General features: G+C 36.2%; 2 protein-coding genes across 2 annotated transcripts; one reads left to right on the top strand and one right to left on the bottom strand.

The window, feature by feature from the left end:
* Positions 1-8,837: 8,837 nt before the first annotated feature.
* Positions 8,838-11,783, top strand: LOC115926659 (gastrin/cholecystokinin type B receptor-like). Its single transcript, XM_030991642.1, has one exon. The coding sequence runs from the start codon at positions 9,886-9,888 to the stop codon at positions 10,957-10,959; it is 1,074 nt and encodes a 357-aa protein (XP_030847502.1). The 5' UTR covers positions 8,838-9,885; the 3' UTR covers positions 10,960-11,783.
* A 10,111-nt stretch (positions 11,784-21,894) lies between these two features.
* On the bottom strand, positions 21,895-23,007 carry LOC105438594 (G-protein coupled receptor moody-like). The gene has a single exon (XM_011666591.2). The coding sequence runs from the start codon at positions 23,005-23,007 to the stop codon at positions 21,895-21,897; it is 1,113 nt and encodes a 370-aa protein (XP_011664893.2).
* Between the last annotated feature and the right edge of the window lie 1,299 nt (positions 23,008-24,306).

Consider the following 24,306-nt stretch of genomic DNA (forward strand, 5'->3'; position numbering starts at 1 on the left):
AGTGTTAAAGAGAAGGTTGAATTCTGGGAAGAGGTGAAAAATAATTTGTGAACTTTATCATTCTTATTATGCAAGTGTGGAAGAACATCAGATAAGACATGTTCCCTGAAAAGCATTGGCTCTAAATGCCTTCATATTCTAAATATGTCATGTAACATGTAAAACTCGGGGGGGGGGGGGGGGGCCGGCTTTTTACGCCACGTGTTCGAGTAGTCCCATATACATCTTTCTGTGTACAGTGTTTGTAACTTTACCAAGACAAATTTCTTATCATTTTGATGATTCCAGAACCTTGCAATACACACAAATTCTTATATGCTAGATGATCAACCATTTCTGGTCGATTCCACAACGTTTCTTTCACTATGCAATCGTATGACCAGAACTCAACTTCATCTTTAAGTCATATATATGTGTTGATATATATTACACAGAGTTCATGCTGTTATGTCTCCAAGAGACAAAGTAAAGATAACCAATAGATATAAAGAAATATGAATACATGTATTTCAGAAACACGGTATTATTTTCATTATCAACACCATTGTGAGTATTACAATTGTCATCATATCATTATCATTTTAATCCATATCGCTATTACAATCATCACCAAAATAAAAGAAGCTAGCATGAACTCTCATAATTAATATCGTGAGAGCCAAAAGGATGTTAACTCTGTGTAAATGAATGTGAGTTAACTTCCTGTAATTGGCTTTCGATCGGTAGACGTATTGTCATCTTCAGTAGCCTTAATTGTCATGAACTTGATTTTTCAGGAGATAAAAATCAAATCTATTTTCCCCAGAGTAAAAGATTAAATTTATCACTTCAGTATTTCTGGACATGCACTCATCACACACAACCACATACACACATGCACACATTTTTTTTTTTTTTTTTTTTTTTTTTTTGGGGGGGGGAGGAGGACTGTACTTACACTTCCTCCTCAAACATTACTTTATTTTATTACATAAAAGAACATGCTTTTGGATTACATGCACACATCTACACACAAAACAGAATCAAATTGAAAGAGGAGAGAGAAAGAAGAAGAAACCCACACACACAAAACAGAAACAAATTAAAAGAGGAGAGAGAAAGAAGAAGAAACCCCACACACACAAAACAGAAACAAATTAAAAGAGGAGAGAGAAAGAAGAAGAAACCCACACACACAAAACAGAAACAAATTAAAAGAGGAGAGAGAAAGAAGAAGAAACCCACACACACAAAACAGAAACAAATTAAAAGAGGAGAGAGAAAGAAGAAGAAACCCACACACACAAAACAGAAACAAATTAAAAGAGAGAGAAAGAAGAAGAAACCCACACACACAAAACAGAAACAAATTAAAAGAGGAGAGAGAAAGAAGAAGAAACCCACACACACAAAACAGAAACAAATTAAAAGAGGAGAGAGAAAGAAGAAGAAACCCACACACACAAAACAGAAACAAATTAAAAGAGATCGAGAGAGAAAGAAGAAGATAATGCTGACTAAGTAGCATTGTGCATATGTTTTGTGGCTTCAGGCCCACCAGACTGTTCAAATGCTCGATCAGATGTGCCTTCCTGTCGAGGCATTTGTCATCTTTCCATACCAGTCAGACCTTCTTTTTTTTTGGGGGGGGGGGGGGGGAGGGGGTGGTTTCTTTCGACTAGTTCACATTATGAATTTTGTGTCTTGAAGAAAAGGTTTTTAAAGGAGAGACCATGGTTAATCCCAGATTTTTGTGTTTTACTACTAAATCTGCAAGAAAAATTCTAAAATGCAGAAAATGTCCTTCGTCCATTGTGGTATAAAGTTGACAAGACAAGGTGTATATATTTCACTATTTTGTGTCTTTTGTATTTTTATCTGTTTATTCACTCTCGTACCTGCTGAGGCAGCATATAAGCAGACATCTTCGTACTGCATGAATGCAGGGGCATGGCCAAGATTTTGTACCCCAAAAGAAGGGGCACAATTAAAAAAAAATCTCTGAGAAGCAAAATTTTATATTAAAAAAATTATATGAATAAATATGTGAATGAATGACTAAGTTAATTTATGAATAAAAACAAAACAGTAAAATACTTTGTATTACATATTTATTTGAATTAATTTTCTCCAGAAACATCAATTCAAATTCATGAGAATAAGTCAAAGCAATTATAGCTCTGGACATTCATATCTTCCAGCACCTAATTTTCTGGAAGATTTCATAGGCGTGAGTCAGATCGTAAAGTACCTTCATTTCAACATCTCATATCAAACGTTGGAAAATCTAAAGCATTCCCAAAGGAAGGGATGTTAAAAGTCTCTTGCAAAACAGTTACTTTAAAACAGAGTTATGGCCCTCTTGGTTATCAACAGACAAGATATGTCATGTTGAAGATCAAGTCCCTGTCTGAAAGCCAAAAGGGCATTAACGCATGTATATTAACATAGAGTTAAAGGTAAAGACCATTATTGGAAACGCCCCAATTTCAAAAAAATGAAATTGAAGCTCTTATTACCAATCATGTGAAAGAATATGTTTTACTAATACATGATGATTACAAATTTGCCGGGAAACCGCCTACTAGTTGATATATTTGGTAAAAATCTATTGGCAAAAAATCTATTGGCCTGTGAGAGATAAAACGCACGTGTCGCGCATGTGTGCTTATAGTCCCATATACATCTTTCTGTGTACAGTGCTTGTAACTTTACGAAGACTGGGCCAAATTTCTTATCATTTTGATGATTCCAGAACCAATACTTATATGCTATAGGATCAACCTTTTCTGATCGATTCCACCACGTTTCTTTCACAATGCAATCGCATGACCAGAACTGGTCTTTACCTTTAAGACTGTTTGATCAACAGATGATTTGAGTCATGTTGAATACGGCCAAGCCCTTCTGAAAGCATGGATATAACTCCCTTTTTACTCTCAGCAGAAGAGTTCTGCTGTAGCGGAAGGATCGAAAAAGCATTTTCCACATGAGGGAATCCATCCATACGCATGAAATAACGCCTCTCCAAGAGTAAAACCACTGGAAAGTGTTGACCTTTTCATGCACCATAATCATGTTTTTTTATACAGATGCTGTTGGTGGTACAGAAAAAAACAGCACATGCCAATATGCCAATGCCTCCATATACTGATGGATGAGGCAGCATTGGTCCACCCCCATCCCCCTCCTTTTTTGTTCTTGCTTGTTTGTGAGAGATTTAAAAACAAAATTAGGAGCTAATTAAATGTGATAACACTTATTTTACTTTTTTGTGTATATTTATTTACTCATTCATTTCACTGATTTGTCTGCTTCACTGTGATTTTAGTTATTGTGTCCCCCCCCCCCCCTTCCTTAAACAAAATCCTGGATCCACTCCATGAATCTGCTTACATGTATATTGCCCAAGCATTTAGGAGAGAGTATATACAAAAGGTAATGAAATATACATCCTTTCATCCTTTGTTCGCTATTTTATACTTCAATGGAACTCTCTCTCTTTCTCTCTCTCTCTCTCTCTCTCTCTCTCTCATGTAACTATATTAAATTTATCAAGTTGGTTGCAGGATCATACCATGGCTCAAATGGCATAATAGGAAGCTTGTTTTCATACAACTGTTAGCTGTTAAAGGTTAATTTGATCATTTGTTAATTTAATAATGCAAAGGTGCCAATGAATATTTAGTAAAAATGATCTTTGCCAGATCTTTGCTCAGTATATTTGCTTAGATTCTGGTCAATAATCTCATGTGGTTTTGTTTCCAAAATGTTTATTGTGTCTAATCATCAAATCTGAGCATTTATCACTTTATGACATCAGTTTGTTTCAGATATGTTAATGATGATCTATTAATTACACATATATGATGGTATTTATGGTTTCAATGGCATGTAGCACATTTAAGCAATAATAATTTCAACTAGAATTCATACATTTATCATTATACATTCATTTTCTCTATTCCAGGGGCCGTAATGATTTAGCTTAAATGAGTAATATTCTTTGAATTCATATTACATACCGGACATATTTACATTTGATTTATAAATGTGACATATGCTCTGTGCAGTTTTATTATGAAAGATGAGTTAGGCCAAAATTGATTGTCAAATGCTCATGGATGTCTTCTTCTTATTTATCAAATCCCAGTTGAATTATGAATGATTTTCTCTCTTTTTACAAATGATGAAAGTAGAGAAAAGAATGCTTGTAAATTTCTTGCAAATATTTAAAAATCATATATGGTAGAGAGTATTTAGGGTGTACAATTCACCCTTGAAACAAGTTTTTTTTTTTTTAAATATTAATACTAAGAATGCATCAAACAAAATAAATAGAACAGGAAGGAAAAGAATGTAATTCCAATATTCAGCATTCCGACAAATCTTCACACACATTATCAGCTCATGTATGATCTTCCAACTTTTGATTAAACACAATTATCTTTGAGAGGTCACAATTCTTTTCCAATTTATACATTCCGAGAGTTGTCATATTTTGTTACAAATTAATTGGCCTGATTCTCCCGAGTTGGGAGCGACGGCTGTCGAAGTGACGACACCATGAATATCAAGCTAATTTGATTGTGGTTTGTTGGAGGATTATTCTGTCTCTAGGTGAATTAGCATAGAGGTTGGCTTGCCAAGCAACAAGGGGAAAATATGATATTAACAGTTAGTCACAAAGTGGGTGTGTTTCTGAAAGCTAGGTTTATGGCATAATCCTAAAAAAAATCCCCCATTTTTGTTATAATTTCGGACTGAAGTTGTGACACTATTAACCATAAATAAAGAGATCTTTGTTAATTAAGCTTCTTGTAAACTTATACCTCTTTATATAGCTTTAGAGTAGTATAGTGGATATTGTGTTTGACATTTATATGTTAATACTTTTTTTTTCTCTTGTTCTACCCATCTCTCTCTCTCTCTCTCTCTCTCTCTCTCTCTTTCTCTCCCTTGCTTTTCCCTGTCTGTCTGTCTGTATCTCTCCTCCTCCTCCTCTTTCCCCCTCTTTCCCTTTTTATTTCTCTCCGTTTATCTCTATTACTCTCTACAGGTATGGAAAATTATCATTTTCATGGTTTATCTTGTGGACTCGAACAAGGTTTGTTGTTGTTTGTTTGTTTGTATGTTTTTATTTTGTAGTCCGATGTTAAAATTGAACATAGATGTTCTTCAACCATTTATTTTACTAAAATCGTAGACCCAGATCTATCATTGCCAATTGTGTGAACCCATTGTTCACTGGATCTGACAGCGTGTCCACACACAAAACAATTTATCCCGAAACTCTATAACGAAACGTCGTATAAAGAATCATCGTAGAAATTTCAGAGTGTCCACACACAATTAGAAACGTCGTATAAATAATCATCGTATAAATTCCAGGATGTCCACACACAGAAGAAAGTAATCCTGAAACTCTACAGCAAAATGTCGTATAGGTGCGCAGTTTGCTACTGCGGTCATTAAATGGAAGCGAAAATGAGAGGTCTGGTCTCCTTTCGCTCGAGGTCACGTTAAGCCCCGCCCAGTTAGTTACACTCCCCCTGTCCACACACAACATTTTCCGTGATTAGGCGTGATTCTTTATCGAGTTTCAGTTCGAAACGATGCCCAAACCTGCGTTTCGTTAGACTAGTTTCGTTATACGACGTATCGTTAGTGAGCGTCCACACACACAATTTTCATCGTAAAACTATCGCGAAACGGTATAGCTAATCACGGAAAATGTTGTAAGTCGCCCCTGTATTCAGTCTATTTCAATAATTGAATTCAGGAGTCAACAGGTTAAAGTTATTTTCCTAGAATGTTCACACTTCCAAGATGCCCTCATCCAGGTGTCCTCCCAGAAATATATCTTACCTGTGGAACATAAAAGTCGTGTAATATTTAGTTTGAAGCAAATACACAGTTTTTGCTTTTATAATCTTTCTTTTCAATCAGTTCTTTCCCCCTTTTGTGCCTTTTCAATTTACTATCCAATTTATATAAAGCAGTACTGATTTATAGCAGTAAAACTGTAGGTGGGGGTCATAAAAAAACAGTTTTATAACTGCAAATAGTTATTTAAGAGCAAATTGTCATCTATTTTTGTGTGCAAACTAATGATTAATAGGCCCTAAAAGAGATTGAAACAACTATAGAGAGAATATATAAAATTGAATAATCTCCTGACCGCACCATTAAGATGTCATTTGATAATCCATTAAACATACTTTGATAATATACCTAGTGTTCGTGCTCATATTTTGATGCTTCAAATGTGACATATTGACACTAGGTTTCTATCTTGTATTGTGTTATAAAAAGACGTAATGTAACAAAGGATAGTTTTTATAGCGCACTTATCCATCACTACCCTTTTCATTTTTTCCTGTAAATAGCTTTGGTTATAATATCCACATCTAGCTTACTGCCCCCCCCCACCTCCCTCCCTCTCCCCCTCCCTCCCTCCCTCCCTCTCCCCCCTCTGTCTCTCCCCCTCTCCATTTCTATGCAGCTTCCTCTTTCGTTTCAAGGTGAAATTTCTCACTTGAATGAATGAATAAATATAGCGTGCAGAGTATAAGTCGCTAGAATATTATGCATCATGGAAAGAATCAGTGCAGGCTTTTCTAGTGCCGTCATTTCATGATTCTATCTATATTATGGTGTCTAGACTTTTTCTTTATTTACTGATATTTTTTCGTCAATTTTCAATGATTTATTGAATCGTCCCTTATATCCCTACAATTCCAATATATGAACAGACTGCAATTGAAATCATCTGTTATTTTGTGTTGACTATTCTTTTTTTCTTTTTTCTTGGCCCCCAAAATAGAGGTGCGTCTTATATACGGAGATTTACTGTACGTGGTACTGCCGTTTTTTTTTTTTAAGCTGCTTGATTGGGCAATTTTTTCGAAAATAATGTTTTTTGTCCAAAAATACTGTTTTTTGCTCTTAAGAATACTTTTTTTGTTGATGAAGGTTGGCATCTCTGGGTCAGGTCTTTCTGTTCCCATTCTTCATCTTAATCTGTAGCCATCTGTAATCAATGTTTGTAAATTAAAAAGAAAACAAGTTCAGAATTGTTGCTACTCTTGGAAATCCTTTTAAATCAAAGAAAGTTAATGTTTGCATCAAAGGTGAATGCGTGCATCACAAAATTGTAAAATGGTGTTTAGACCTTAAACCTTGATTGAACTTTAGAGAATAATAGATATCACATTACTATGTAAATATTTTGATTTTATATGAATCGTAAACGACTTCAGGCTCTGAGAATAAATCACTGCAAGCTATGTGTGTCATGCATGCACACATGAATCTGTCGTACTAATCAGTGATACAAATCTTCAGGATTTTTCAAATAAATTTAGAAAAGTTCATGGGGAAAAAATGAACATCAGAAAATACATAATTGAAATATCTGGAGAATCTGACAAAAAAAAATCATTCAAAGTGCTTTTGAATACTGTTGCTGTTTACTATGCTTCCTTCGCACCATTTTCTCAATATTTGAATATGAGTTAAGGGTTTTTAAAGACTAATAAAGTCATTTTTTAACACATATTCATTACTACGGCAGCATGGCTTGGGCAACTGGTTTTAGTTTTTGTGAAATCAGTTTAATTCAGTTTGTCAGGGTGCCTGGGTACATATCAATATTACACTTTGATATTTTGCATGCTAAACCTGGAGTACCATACTCTGTCCATAACTCTTTACAAAATATATATCCCTGGTAAGTTTCATTTCTTGTGTAATTTAATATTCTGTTCAAAGTTTTAAAAGCACAAGCTCATTTACAATCACAATTTGCTTATTGGAAGTCCTGGTCTATTACATATTATTATATTTTTTTAATTTGTACTTGATATTTATTTTTATGATACCAAATAAATTGAATTGAATTGAAGTACATAGTGAGGTTAATCATGATGGGATATGCACTTGCATCATACAAGCACAGAATATTATTGCTGTTATATATTATTTGCATGACATAACTTAACATATTCCCTTTAAACATGTAATCATTGAATTCCTCCAAGAGCAGCTAGACCTCACTTCAGATGAACTTTGAGTCCGTCGGGAGATGGATACCAGCAATATACTTATATTCAACACGTCATTACGGTTTTTTCCATTATTCTGCAAGGCTTGAAAGGATATCTTTCTGCATCTCTTGCCAATTTCCTCCCCGCACGCTCGCGAGCATGATCCATATTTGATTAGGCATTGTCGCAGAGCAAGAAAGCCCCTGCATTGGTAAACACGCCTGATGTCAAGAGAGAAATATTAAGTCAAATTAAAGATTCTGTGGGCACTTGATAATTATTGCAGATAACGTCTGTACTTTCACCTGAATCGGGAGTGTCTAAGAGAGTGTTCACACACTGACTCTGAAGTTACATTTGCTTAATTGGAATGTGTGTCATATAATTGATTAAAGGTTGATGAATTGTTTTTTGGGGGGATTTAGAACTGCTAGAGAAATCATGCAGAATGATTTCAAATTTCACTTGCTTCTTATTTAACTATGATTGCAAGTCAAATCGTAACACATTTGTTTAACAATGATATACATTGTTACGTTGTTTATGAATTGATTATGTTAGATAATTTTGTTCAACAGTATATAAGCAGAAGAGATGAGGTATAGACCTACATGTAATGGAGAGGTGAGAGTGAATGGCAGAAAGAGAGAGAGAGAGAGAAATTAAGCAATTGATGCAAATATAGGAAAAAATAAATGGATCTATATACAATGAAAAAAGAAGAGAGAGAGAGAGATTAAGTAATGCAAATATAGGAATAAGTAAATATATATATATATATATATATATGATGAAAAAGAGAGAGAGAGAGAGAGAGAGAGAGAGAATGATGGTGATGGTAATATAGAAGAAAAGAGGGAGGAGAAATGTGAAGTAAAAGGTATTATGATTTGTAGATAAGAATCAGAAAAGGGGTATGTAGAATTAGGAGAAAATGTGGAGAAAACTTATGAGAAACAGAAAAAGAGAGAGTACCTGTAATTTATAGACAGAAGGGAAAAAAAGGAAAAAAGATGAAATCAAAGCAGTGATTTTTAAAGAAATAGTGGAAAATAAGGTAACTGAAAGTGTTTCAGCTCTGAAAACTCATTAAGTATCTTCAATAAGAAAAATACAAAGATATGTGTCTAAGAAATGGATGTGAATAAATCTCTTTAATACGTTAAATTATCAAATCAAAATTACAAATTACAAATTACAAAAAGAAGTATCTTATACTGGAGGGGATTGGAAGAAGAAAAGGGAAGGAGAAATGAATGTAGATTTAGACAAGCCAATCATAGGCAAATACTGAGTCAAATTAAGGTGAATATGTGTTTGCTTTGGGGTATATCTTTAACACTTGCATGATTATATCACTTAATCCCACTTGAAAATGTGAACAGAGAGTGGGTTGAAGTCATAGTGCAGGAAATTTGACGGCTTTGAAGAAAGTAGGAGGGCAGTATGAAAGACCTCTAACAAAAAAAGATGTTGACAATAGATGCACAAGTTGCCGTGACTCCCTGATTACCATGGTAACCAGTGGCTTTGTGAATTTGCAGTGTTTGCATAATCACTGTGCGTTTGTGCAGAAGTATAGGTTCACTTATTCATGCCGTTGGAGAAACGAGCATGCTTCGTCTTCATATCGATGTGATCTTCCTTATAGTTGTATCACCTGTAAAAGCTCAAGATACAATCTCAAATTTCTCACACAAATACAAGTATTGTGCTTGTATTTGTGGAAACATTCTAATTGAATCTGAAATACATGCCATCATTTAAAGGTTGATTTTATGTATTTGAAGTAAAATCCTGAGCATTTTTAAGCAGATCAACCTGTGCTTTTCTTAGCTGTTTCTATACCAGAACAATTATGGCTTCTTTTTATGCTAATGACACTAATTCATTCAAAGTGTTGTCATCGGGTGGTAATTCAACAATAACAGATAGAGTTCAGATAGAAAGGTTGGTCAAAGCTGTATCTTACGCAACCGTTGGTCTAATTGCCATCATAGGCAATTTCCTTGTCATATTCATGGTTGTACTCTCTCGAAAACTGCACACCATCACGAACATCTTTGTCGTCAACCTCAGCCTAGCTGACCTTGTGATAGGTGTAGCATTTCCGCTGGAGAGCTTGTGGCTCCTGCACCTCGATGTGGCCCTGCCTAAGTGGACCTGTACCTCGGTCGGATCCATCATCATCATCGCAGTCGGATGCAGCGTGTCGACACTGTTCTTTGTCGCAATGAATCGGTACGTTCTCATTACGAGATCCCGCGCTGCCTACCAGAGGATCTTCACCCCGTGTAACATCTTCCTGATGATTGCGTCGACTTGGCTCAACCTGACAGGATTTCTGATCATCCCGCAAGTGGTCGGGTACGGCAGCCTGGGGTATGACTTGAACCTTGAGCTTTGCATCTGGGATCCAACTCATCAATATGACCTGTATTATAAAGGAGGAGCTCTAGCGCTGTTAACACTACCTCTCTTGCTGTCAAGTATATGTTACATCCTGATATTCAAATACATACGCAACCACTTCAAGAACATGGCATCTCATCGGCAAAGTGCACCAATTGCGACAAACAGGCGCATGGACATCATCATCACCAAGAACCTTCTGCTTGTCATCTGTGCCTTCTATATCTGTATCCTGCCTTTTGTGATTGCCTTCTGCTCCACGGGCTTCAGTTCTTCTCCGGACACCTATGGCTACGTGGCGTCCTACCTGGGTATTCTCCTGGGTATCAACAGCTGTCTGAATCCTCTCTTCTACTGTCTCAAGCACCCGCACTTCAGAGAGGTCTTCTCCTGCGTCATACGCTGTGACCTGTCAAGGGTACCGCTACCATCAAGAATCCTGCAGAGGGTCCTACCTCAACCTGATAGGCGGAGTGTCCTGGCAGACCTGTCTTCGCTCAATACCAACACCAATAATTGAGGTCTCTGGAAGACTCACCTGGGGGGTGTTTCACAAAACTTGTCATGCAGTGATAAATGACAGTTTTTGTTACAAGCTACTGAAATCCATGCTTCTAATTGGTTATCAGCAGATTCGTCACTGATTTTTGTCATTTGTCATTGAAAAAAAGCTTTGTGAAACAGGTCCCTGGTGACACCGTCACATTTTCCACTTTGACTGCCATCCTCATCTGTGTTAGTGCGTAGAACCAATACCACTTGGATTGAAACCGAGTTTACACTGATATTTTAGCTTAATTTTTTTATACATGGGTAGTGTAATGTTTCCATAGATTGTTATAGCCATTGAAGTTTCAGGTTGGGAAACTCAAGCATTCCCCAGAATATTTGTAAAAGATTAACTCAGATTAGGATGCATAATTTTTTTTTGCTTGCACATGCATACAACTTCTGTAATTTAATGATTTTTCAGCCAATGAAGCTAAATTGCATTTACTTTATGATAAAGGTATTGAATGTACATCAGATGAAGATTCAAGTATGTTAAATCCAATGGATTAGAAATTGTGTTTTTAAAGGTTTGTTGCTTGCATTAGATGAGTAGGCTGCTGGCAGTGTACCATCCTATTCACTTTCAAACACAACATTGTATGCCACATGAACAAAATAAAATGCTGCGGGGAAACAGAAAAAAAATTGACTTTAAAAGAGCTCAAAGTTCTCCAAGTGAAAAAATAATAATTTGCACAACAAAAAAAAAACATAAATATAAAAAAAAAATTGCTAGGGACTTTTCTAAACTTTGAGGAAAGCATTAAAATTTCGCACAGATACAAATTGATTTTTCTTAGCTTTTTTTTGTTTTTGTTTTGTTATTGACAACTTTTATTGAAATTTGAATCGTAGGCCAAACTATATTGATATTAATAGATTAAATGATAATTAGAAGTACAAAAAATATTACAATTAGCGGTACTAGTATTTGACATGGTCATGAAGAAATAAATGAAATTTGTTATTGATTTTTCTTAGAATAATTATAAGTAAAAGCATTCCACAAAGTTTAAAGAGAATTGATAATGTGAAAATTTGGGGAATAAAATCAGTGTTCATACGTTTGTTATTTTCTTTTAAATCCCCACTGCACTACTTATAGCTACTTGCGCCCTCTATATAGCAAACAATGCCTAATCGGTGTCCATTGGTCCCCATGATCCCCTTTTTTCTATGTTAATGACCATGTGGGGAAGTCTAATCCCTCCTGGCCAAACTAGTGTAGTAGTGCTTTAAAATGTATTTAAAGGCAATTTCCTCTTTCTTAAAAAGGCAATTTTGATGGAAGCACAAAAGTCAGAGAAACAGACGAGCAAACTTTTCAGAAAATTGGAAAGAGTAAGAGAGTTTTTAAACTTTAAATTTCAAACATTTTAATTGCTATTGGATATAGGGAAGTTTGTTTTGGCAATTGGTCTTGATGTATCTAATGTCATACACGCAGAAATTCCATTTGTTGTGTGTCTAGTTTATTATTACAATTCTTCTTCTTCTAAAGTGTTATAATGGAACAGACAGTATTGCAGGAGATTGTGTTAAATTATGTTGCCCATAATGTATCGTAGACGAAATGCCTCTTTATGTGTGTCTTGCCTTTAAATTACTATACCACAGTAAACAATTACTATACCACAGTAAACATCCCATTTGACTCCAACATAAAAAATAAAAAAAGCTTATGTGAACAAGCTTGAACTGTTTTCTGTCTGTAATGACAATGGCTAAAGAATAAAGATGCCCTGAGACAGTCAGCAACTCCTTTAGTAGCGATTAGTAGGCAAGGCAACAAAGCTGTCTGCGAATTGAAATCTCTAGTTTTCCATTAAATGTATTATTCAAAAGAGCAAATTTTGTTTCATTCTGAGCAAGTTCTATTTAGATCTGATATTACCATCAAGGAGATCGATTGTGTTTGGATGTCAAAGAGTTTATTCAGATGACCTCATTTTCAATGACATTTCCATAGAGATGAAACATGCTACTACTTGAGTTAATATGATAATCAGTGTTATTGTAGAAGCGATATGTAGGCAAAGTCTTCATCTACTTTCCTGATTGCTTTTGGAATATATCCAATATTTACATCTTACCTGTTCCACTGTTCATTTCTTTCAGCTATGAGATGTAATCCATCTACAGAATAGATTTACTGTCATCCTGTTCCAAACTATAGGCCAAGCAAATAGGAGGATTTCAAAAGATTTTGTTGTGCTTTAAAGGTTGAGTTTAAAACAACATAAACTTTAACTTTGCCTTTGTCATTTCTCTTTTTCTCTACCTCCTTCAAAATCACCTTGACTAATTCTTATCATACATGTATTTTCTCATTCTGTAATTAACTCACAGACCCCCCCCCCCCCCCCTTTTTTTTCCTCCCTTCTCTCTCTCTCTCTCTCTCTCTCTCTCTCTGTCTGTCTCTGTCTGTCTGTCTCTCTCTCTCTCTCTCTCTCTCTCAACTTGATCTATCACTTCCTTCATCATATATCTTTTCTTTCTGTGATGTTTTCATCCATCTTTTTGCTACCTCCTTTAACATCACCTTGTCTAATTCTAATCATATATATATATATATATATATATATATATATATATATATATATATATTAATTAACTTACAGACTCTCTCTCTCTATCCCTATCTCACTTGCGTTATCCGTTTCCTGTGAATCACCCCCCCCCCCTCTCTCTCTCTCTCTCTCTCTCTCTCTCTCTCTCTTCCTCCCTCCCTCCCTCCCTCCTTTTTTCTCTCTTCTATTCCTGTGATGCTTTCATCTCTCTTTCTCTCTTAATTTCTCTACCTTCTTCACCATCACCTTGTCTCATTCTTGCTGTATGATGTATGATGTACAATGTATGAGTACCTCTCACATCCTATGATTAGGTTTGTATTTGTGTAAAGCATGCAGTAGTACATAAGTCTGTATAAGGCTCTTAATTTCTGTTTACATGTGCACTATAATTGCAATTATACAGACAGAAAATAATACATTCCTTAAATTAACCTGTGAAAGCAGAAAGTGAGGTACAATTATTTAATAATTTAAGTAAACCGAAGCATTCTGAAAGTCAGATATAACTTATAAGAGAGACTCTGCTGTATTGTAACATATTAATTTATCTTAATTCGTAGTTACTGTGTGAAATGTTACAGGTTTTAGAGCTTGTAAACATTTTGACCGGAATCCACAAAGGAGGTTTAAATCTAAAACCCATGAGTTAAACCCAGATTAGACCATTAGTTAACCTTTGTGTTATCATTTTGCGATTCAAAAAGGAGGTTTAGATTTAATCCACGGTTTTACAGCATTATATGAAGTTATATTTTTAGCCTGCTCAGGGGAATGGTTTTAACCTTTAAACCTTCTTTGTGAATTTGGGCCATTATTTGCAAATGAATCATAGATGCCTGCATCATTTTTTTTTCAGAAACATTTAAAAATTATGATGGCATTGCTGTTTTAAGATGTTTCACTGCATATCATATTCCTATAATTTTCATACATAGTAAGGCAATAAAAAAACACAAGAGATTAAGCGGAATAAAACCTCACTTTTATCCCTTTCCCTACCACTTATTTAAAAATTTCTCATTTAAACCTCAAAGTGGTTTTCATTTTTCACACTGGCTTACAGGCCATAGAAGAATCTTTAATTCATTTGCTTTTTTCCTGTGTCTGATGAGGTGAACAATTGTAATTAGCTATAGAGAGTAAACAAAACTCTAAACTAAGCAATTCACCTCTTTGTGTTATTTTCCGTTTGCAATAATTACAGCAGATTGTGGCCAAAAAAAACCACCACTTTTATTTGCCTAATTTCTTCCTTTGTAAAATGCTTATATGTAGCACAATCGCAACTATTTTTAAAAAAAAACCTGAGGAAATTTCAATAGCCTTGTACGTCATCTATTGCAATGTGGTATTGAAATTGCACCTGAGTTAATATTTTGAAAGTAGTTGCTATAATTGTGTTATGGGCATACATATCATATTGTTAGAGCATTATGATAGTTGTAGTGTAGAAATATCAATTGGTCATCCGGCATGAGTAATTTAAAGGCCAAGTCCACTATATTATTCTGTAGTTTTACATACTTTTTCAAAAATGTATAACTTTCTTATTAGTCATCCGATTTTGCTCAAACTAAGCAATTCACCTCTTTGTGTTATTTTCCGTTTGCAATAATTACAGCAGATTGTGGCCAAAAAAAAACACCACTTTTATTTGCCTAATTTCTTCCTTTGTAAAATGCTTATATGTAGCACAATCGCAACTATTTTTAAAAAAAAACCTGAGGAAATTTCAATAGCCTTGTACGTCATCTATTGCAATGTGGTATTGAAATTGCACCTGAGTTAATATTTTGAAAGTAGTTGCTATAATTGTGTTATGGGCATACATATCATATTGTTAGAGCATTATGATAGTTGTAGTGTAGAAATATCAATTGGTCATCCGGCATGAGTAATTTAAAGGCCAAGTCCACTATATTATTCTGTAGTTTTACATACTTTTTCAAAAATGTATAACTTTCTTATTAGTCATCCGATTTTGCTCAAACCTTTTTTGATTGGTTTGTCTGATTGTTCTGCTTCTAATGAAAGTAAGTTATTTTTGGAGTGGACTTGTACTTTAATGACAACGAAAGGGAAATTTAGAAGTAGCTAATTGTGGTTTTAGTCTTGTACAATCAGATTAATTTTCCAAATGGACTAAGTGGCAGCAAGATGTAATTCTTGATATTTAAATTACAAAGTTGTGATTATATAACATTTAAAATGTACATGATAGTATGTATGATGCAAACACAAATTTAAATGCTGGAAAACTTGACTTTTCAAGACGATGGCAAAGCGCTACAAATTGTCTGCATGAAATATTTAGTGAAAATATTATATCTTCATGAGTATTTACTATGTAGAACCAATGATGCTTGTGATTGTATCAAATACAATTGATAAAATACATCAAATATAGCACAATTATGTACTGTTTTATTATTCTGGCCTTCTGTAGTAAGATTTCTATTAAATGAACTGCTCATTCATCCAGTTACAAAACACCTTCTCCAGTGACAATTGCTATGTAGTCAATTTTCTACACCTTATGGATGGCTAACTTCAATCCTGAACCCATCACTATATATATTGCAATGAACGCTGTATATAAAGACCACTCAGAGGAGACAAGAAAAGTGGTCTTTACAAACAGGTGGTCTTTATGCACAGGCTCCTTTAGTATAGTAGTCAATTAGAAATATTTTTCAAGGGAACTGTTATAGACAGGTTGTAGCTGAAGCTTGTTTGACTGTAGTAAAACTAACCTAAAACCCCATCATAACCCTAACCCTAACTCTATATCTTTGATGAAGTAGAGCTAGGATCTCATGTACATGTAGGAGCACTCTCTTAATTTAGCCTCATCTTTACGAGATGTACTAAACACTACCTGAACGATGATGAGCGATCAGACCTAATAGATCTCATTATGACAGTGATAGAAGCAGGGTGTTGGGAACCCGGCTTTTCCTCTCTCTCTCTCTCTCTCTCTCTCTCTGTCTATTTCTCTCTTTCTTTCTCTCTCTTTCGAATTATCCTCTCTCTCTCTCTCTCTATCCATCTCTCTCTCTCTCTCTCTCTCTCTCTCTCTCTCTCTCTCTCTCTTGCACACCTTCACTCTTATCACGGAGCGAGCTACTGGAATCCAAAGACATTTCAACACTTGGAATTGTTCAACTGGGCAATGATTTCCTGTTTTCTTTACTCGATTTGCAGCTTCCGTCTGTGACTTCCTCCGTTTGATAGGTACTGTCAGTGAAGCGAAGAGGACTTGGTGGAATTTTTAAGATTTGGAGCGTTACCATGAGGCTGAAAGTAGGGTTAAAGCAGACAAATCTGTATTAATAGCTGGTTTTTAATGATCTACAAATGAGCATTATGATTTTTTAAAATCTTAGATAAAAATGAAATATAAAGTATTTTTTCAATTCCAGAAAATATTTAAAAGTAATTAAAAACTAACATGTTTTGGAAAGATTTTGAATTGCTTTCGGACTCTCCTTCTATTTTATGACAATAAACATTACTTATATTAATCATTATTAATATGCATAGAAAAGATAGTATCAAGTATTACACAAATGCTTGTATAATTATGGTAATTATTATTATGGAAGAGGATTTGATATACCTAAAACAATTTTTCAAAGCAAGACAAACAAGACGATTCCTCATTTAAGTATAAAGTAATCATAATAATTGCACCATTAACTAAATTAGTCCCAAAAAATAAGGTTTGAAAGAAGATACAGTATTCAAGAGAACAAAGATAGAATTTTCTGGATGTTTATCCGAGAGAAGTACATTTTAGATGTCTATTTTTGCAGGCCATATATCATAAGATATGCTCTCCAATGATATGACAATGCAATAGGCATTATTCAATCCTGATGTTGCTGCTCGCTAAGAAAAAAAAGTATCCCTTTGCAGGAGAATTATGAAACCCCATGATTTTTAATGCCATTTGATTTCCACAGTTACCCAACATTTTTTCTTCCTCAAATGCAATCAACCCATGTATGTTGTAAATGGAAAGAACTTGAACGTCCCATTTTTCCAAAGAAATGGATTTATGTGTTGTAACTCTTTCCATAAATTGACTCTGGTGCATTAGGGAGTATGCTGCCCTCATTGTTTTTGACAAGAGACTACATTTTCCATGTTCTATAAAGAAGTTAAACCAAGGGATGTAGATGAAGGAGATTCAACACCTCTATAGAATATCAGATCATTTAGGCCAATTGATGTATTCATGACATAAACAGAATCAATGTTTTTCTCTTGTTCAGTTTTGCTTAGCAACTTGAACAATTCCTAATAGTAACAGGTATAGATTAATCTATCCAACACCATTTCATTCTCTCTATCTAACAAGGGGGGCGGGGATGTTGTTAAGCAAAGAATCAGCCATATTAGATCCAACACAACAAAGAACCTTGTATGTATAGGTTTCTTTAGATATATGTATCTTCACTGCCATGAAAGGGAGCTCTAGCTCCCCCTCCCCATCTTTCTTCATCTATATAGAGATGATAGTCTCTTGGTATTCATTTCATACGCCAATATCTGGAAGCGAGGTTATCTCATGATTCTCATCTTTGGGCCAACATTTCCCTCGGGTAAGCATCCTAATCTGACGATAGAAATCCCCTTCGAAGGTGTCGAAGAGTGTTGTCATTAGGCTACCAATTCACAGCTGAGCCCGATCTCCCTTTGGCCCAATTATCAGACCCAGCTCATATTATTTTTGTTATTGTATCATGAATACATATTTACATTGCTTGCATTTCCCTCCCTCGATCAAGAGTCGATGAGAGAGGATGATTTTGCAGAAATGGACAGACCTGTATCACGTTGCGATCAGTGTCCGTTGACACCAGCTGAGAATTGGAGCAGACAAGGCCCAAGATCAACTTCCTGTTGCTCAAATTAGATTAATGTTAGGCTTCTGAGCTACGCAGGTTCACCTCTCATCTTGAACTTGGGTCAATTTTTTTTCTTTTTGTTGTATTTGTAGATAATGTTGGGTGTGGAGGTTAGGGGGTAAGAGATAGAGAGAAGGAGAGAGATATATAGAGGGAAGAGAGATGGGGAGGTAGGGAGAGAGAGAGAGAGAGAGAGAGACAGACAGACAGACAGACAGACAGACAGAAAGACGGACAGACAGACAGAGGGGGAGGGAGGGGAGAGAGGGTGTGCAGTGAGCTAGATGAGATCATGAGAGAAAGATGGGAAGAGAAGGGAGGGGAAAAAAGAAGTAAGGGAGAAAGAGATAGAGAGAGGAGGAGGAGAAGAGAAAGAAGGCGGGAGGGGTACATAGGTGGGTTTACACTAGTCCTCTCCTCTGGGTTTTCGGAGGATGAGATAACTGGGGCAAAGGGTTGGGCCCTACGTCATGAGATTTCTTGTGAGGGCTGTCACACCAGTATTCACCTTAAAGCTGTGTCTCTGAAACAGGAAAGGTGAGATTCAGAAGGTTACCTGGAGGGGACAAGATAGGAATGGGAGTGGAGAGGGGTAAATACCAGATGGAGAGGGGTAGAAAAGAGTGTGGAGTTGAAAGAGATAGATACCCTATGGGGAGTAGATCTCAGGTGGAGATTGGAGAGGTGAGGGGTAGAAAAGTGCATGTAGTAGAAAGAGATAGATAGTGTAGATACCCTATGAGGAGTAGATTTCAGATGGGGAGTGGAGAGGGGTAGAAAAGTGTATTGAGTTGTAATTGATATTGATAGTGGTGGGTATTCTACCTGACATCTAAGAAAGCAATAAATGCTTGTTAGTAAACAAACAGCGGACTGGCGGCTTTAGGTCCTCTCTGAGGGACCTGGCAATGAAGATTAATGCCTTACCAAAGGGCCCTAGCGCATCGACTTGTTTTCGAACCAGGGTCACGGGATTACGAGACCACTACTCTAGCGACTGAGCTATCGCGCCTTCTCATCTGGTAATGAAAGAGATAGATATCCTATGAGGAGTAGATCTCAGGTGGGGAGTGGAGAGGGGTGAATACCAGATGGAGAACGGAGTCTTGAGGGGGTAGGAAAGTGTAGGGAGTAATTGTAATGAAAGAGATATATACCTTTTTAGAAAGGAGGAGAAGTAATCCAGATATGAAATACAGTTGTACCAGATTGGGAGGGAAAAGGTTTAGACATCTTTTTTTTTTATGGGAGAGAGTTGTTGAGAATAGATGTGTGGTATTTCAAAATCAAAAAGTACTCAACAAGTTAATGTGGATGTGATTCCCCCCCAATCCTCTGTCTCTCTCCATCTTTTTTTCCATCTCTCTCATTCTTGATCTCTCCATCTCTCTGTGTCTCTCTCCCTCTTTGCCTCTCTCCCTCTCTGTCTCTGCCTCTCTTTCCCTTACTCAATTGCTCTTTCTTTTCTTTTAGCTTACTTTTCTCACAATACCCCATTTAAAGTTTCTTTTCCTGTACCTTGTTATGGTATATTGTCGGCCTTATGCCAAAAGGGCCTTAACCCGATTTTGGGGGTTATTGAGTTATTAACATCACCTTGTAGATTTCATCATTCTCTTTAAAATGATGTGCTTTACTTGTTGAAATTCGATTTATTTATGAAGATAATTATGAATTTCAAAAGGGCCTTAACGCGTATCTCATCTTTTTCCTTACGCCAAAAGGGCCTTAACCTACACGGATGATCCATTTGCGTTAGGAGGGCCTTTCTGGCAAACCAAAGGTGTTGCGAAACAAGAAAATTTCCTTATGCCAAAAGGGCGCTAACTATGCGCATAGTTACGCGTACGATAATGGCAGGTTAAGGCCCTTTTGGCATAACGCCGCGTAGGTTACGCCCCTTTTGGCATAATGCCGAGTACATGTAGGTTACGGCCCTTCTGGCATAAATACGCTACATTCAAGCCTTATGCCAAAAAGGCCCTAACATGTTTTTTGCACATAGCATGTACATTTCTGAATATTTTATAACAAATTTAACACATTTCATGTAAAACTTAATAACTTAACACATTTATCGAAATTGGCTTCAAAAGCAAAAAAACGACCACAAAATTTTGATTATTAGAGAGGCCAAAACCTTTAAACGCGATTATCTCGGAATGGCCAAAAGCAGTTAAGGCCCTTTTGACATAAGGCCGACGATATTTCTTTCTTCTCTGTTATACCTTTGTGTTTCTTTAATTCCTCACACCTCTTCCATCCCTTTCTGTCCTTTACTTCAATTCTCTTCTTCTTTCTCTTCTTCATTCTCTTTCCTATTATTTTACCCTTTCACTCCTACCCTGACAGGTTTTAGCTTTGCCATGATATTCAATGATACTCTCAATCAGTTTTGGAATAGCTCCCTCTCATCTTGATATGAAGTCAATTTGTGTAATTGTTGAGTTCACTACTCTCTATCCAGACTTGCACCGAACTTGACTCAAATTAATTTCTTACTTCTTTTTTTTAAATCCACTTTTATCCTTGTTGAGATGTAGCCTTTAGTAGTTCATTCATCAAAGTATTACTCTCACCACACTCAAAAAGAAACATGCATGACAAGTGCCAGTTCTTTTATTTTCTTCTTTTGTCTATTTTGAGAGAAGTGTTAAACAATAGTTCTTTTTTTAATTGTTTAATCTTCATGTAGAAGGTGATCTGTGAGCCGTTTGAATTATTTGAAAAAATACAGGCTTCACAGCAACAATATTTACTCTTTTGAGTTATGCATCCTATACAATATTACAATTAAAGGCTGTTTAAATCACATAGAAAATCGTAACTAGGATACGTTCTAGAGACGCGCTTTGGAAACAGATAAGAGCAACCAACCCTTAATCAAAGTTACAGTGGATGGTATCAGATTGCCAAATTTGCCATACAGTAATAAGTGTAATATTTGACAACCAACACTCCACCAAGAAAACAGTGAACATGACAGTTTGAGTGTGAATGGGCTTTAAAAAATGTAGTTCATCACTTGAGTTCAATTTTGAAGTGTACAATATATCTAGCATATTTATACTGAATCTTTTTTAATGGAAAACACATTTGAAAGTTTCATGAAGGGATTATCATATGACAAAGGGATTTTGCCTATTTTTAGAACCTAGACTGTTTCTATGTTCCGTTTTGGCAATCCTGCAAAAAAGACATGAATTTGCTGTTATTATTTTATAGTTATCTTTTGTATTTTCCAGAAACAATTATTCACAGGATGTTTGTTCTCTCTGCATAGATGTAGATGTATGTTAGCTGTAACAACTTTGCATCATGTCATTTTGATATAAAAATCACACTTTCCATTCATGTAAAATATTAAAATGCAAAAATAGGATACAGAGCCAAACTTCGCCCATGACAAGAGTCTAACTATGGTCCATCCACTGCATAATTGGATAAGGAAACTCTTCTTCTTGTTGGGGACTGTTTCAGTATCTTCTTGAGAGCAGCAGAGGGCAAGGGAATGGCAGAATATCTACAGTACACCATGCAGCGGAACACGACTCTGAAGTGCGGATGTTTGGCGGCATAGAGGATTGGATTGATGGCAGACGGGAGGAGAAAAAGCATGGCAATGTAGATCCCTGCAACGCGTTTGGTCGGGACTAAAAGAATACAGGTGTAAGGAAGAACACAGGCGAAGAAGACCGCCATGACCCAGCCCAGGTTCTTTGTGATTTGGATCTGTCGCTTGTTGATTCCTGCTGTACTTCTCTGGTTGATGTTGCCAGGATGATGTCCATTGCCTGGGCGGTTGACACTGGGGATGTTCATCTGCAGTGTGGCATAGGACTTCTTGATGTGCTTGCGGATGAAGTGATAGATGGCAGAGTAGCTGAAGATGATGAACACGGTCGATACAATGAATGCTATGGCACCCATTGCCTGCATGACGATGGCTGAATTGCGTTTGGTGTCCCACAAGCAGACCTTGAACTTTTTGCTGTATCCCAAGCACCCTATGCCTGGGATCAACTGCGGCACCACCAGGCATAGAATTGGAAAGAGCCACGTGCCTGCGATCATCACCCCGACCTTACAATGTGTGTAGATTCTAGAGTACACTTCCTTTGGTCTGACAATAAGGACATAGCGGTTGACTCCTATCAGAGCCAGCGTGATGACACTTCCTGACTGCGTAACTATCGCCATGGCTGCGATGATGGTACATATGGCAGGAGGGAGTGGCCACTCGTCGGTAGCCGTGATGCCAACGGCCTGGAAGGGCAATCCGAAGCAAGTCAAGAAATCAAACACGCTCAAGTTGACCACAAAAACGTTAGTGAATGTGTGAAGTTTCTTTGAAAGCGCTACGGCGACGAACACAAATATATTACCCAGCATTCCAATGATGGCTATGATGATGTAGAGCACAGAGATAATGGTGATGTGCTTCTCATTGCCTTCAAAGACAGATACGACTCCCGCTGTCACGACAGTGTTTGCAGGAAATGTAGAGTTTTCAATGTCCAGTGATGCCATTGTTATGTTAGGTGTCATCCTTCTGAGAGAGTCTGGTGAAAATCCTGCCTGAAGAAAAGGGATGATAAAAAGGAAAGAGTAATTCATTATCCTGTTGGAAGTATGACAAGTTGGTAAATGATTACACCAACATAACATTGAAAAAAAGAAAAAAAATACCCTTGAACTTTGAAGTTTCTCACTCCCCCTGGCATAACTAAAAAATCCAACAGGCTCATTCTTATCAATGGGTTAACTACTACATAGTTTCTGTGATGTACTTTATATAGACTCTGCAAAATGAGGCTGAAATTGTATAGGTTTTCTTTATGGCTAAAAAAGTCGGTAGGAATAGTGAAAGAGTGATTTATCTATTGATACCTGACAAACAAGAAATCGAGACATCATATCTGAGGCAGGTATCAATTATGGCAATAACACCTACAGGTATTTCCGTTCGATTGGTATATCATTCACCCATTTCAATTTGATTAGTGTGAGTATTTAAATATTGGAGGATCTACTAGTTCATTAAAAGCTTTGAAACAGGTAAAATGAAATAAAGATAACTTAATTTTCATTAGTTGAAGCATCGAAATGTACTGGAACATTATGTCATTGTTGTCATGCCTGATTTGATGTACAGTACTTAGTTCAAGCCGGGAAGTTCTAGCTGTTTATTGAAACGTAATTCATCACTGAATATCTTTTCACTCATCGTGTCTTATTTGATTAGGGCCCAAGCCGACAACTTTCAGTGCTCCACAGTGTAAGAAAGAGGTCAATATGCCTATCTCCATTGTCAGGTTATAGCTTAGCTGGCCAGTGATGCGCTGTTTGCTGTCAAAATTTGTTGTAATTATATTTCAATTAAATACGGCCTCACAACTGATGGGGTTGCATGAACGGAAATTGCCATGTGTTTGATAGTTAAATCTATAGAGCACTACCTCAATCAAGCTATTATACATTTAAATATCAACCACTTTAGAATATCTACGGTATGTCACAAGTTAAGTCCCCCAAAATAGAATGGTATTGTGTTAGCTTCTTTTTTTTTAATGGAAATCATTTTTTCATTTACATTTTGTTCTCCATAGAATATGTATAATTGTGATTCTGATGAAATGAAATGATAGAAATGATGATTAGCTGCAAATGAACCAAGTATATCACTCAAACACAGTATTCAGGTAGCATTATCACTTTCAAGGCCAGATTTACTTCAAACTTAATTTTGACCTATTTCGTACATCCGGGTGGGCTGGAAGTTATGAGCTTGAGCCAAATCAAACACGTACAGCATGGCAATCAATATTG

This window comes from Strongylocentrotus purpuratus, unplaced genomic scaffold (assembly GCF_000002235.5).
Source record: "Strongylocentrotus purpuratus isolate Spur 01 unplaced genomic scaffold, Spur_5.0 spur5_scaffold_2, whole genome shotgun sequence".
Lineage (NCBI taxonomy): Eukaryota > Metazoa > Echinodermata > Echinoidea > Camarodonta > Strongylocentrotidae > Strongylocentrotus > Strongylocentrotus purpuratus.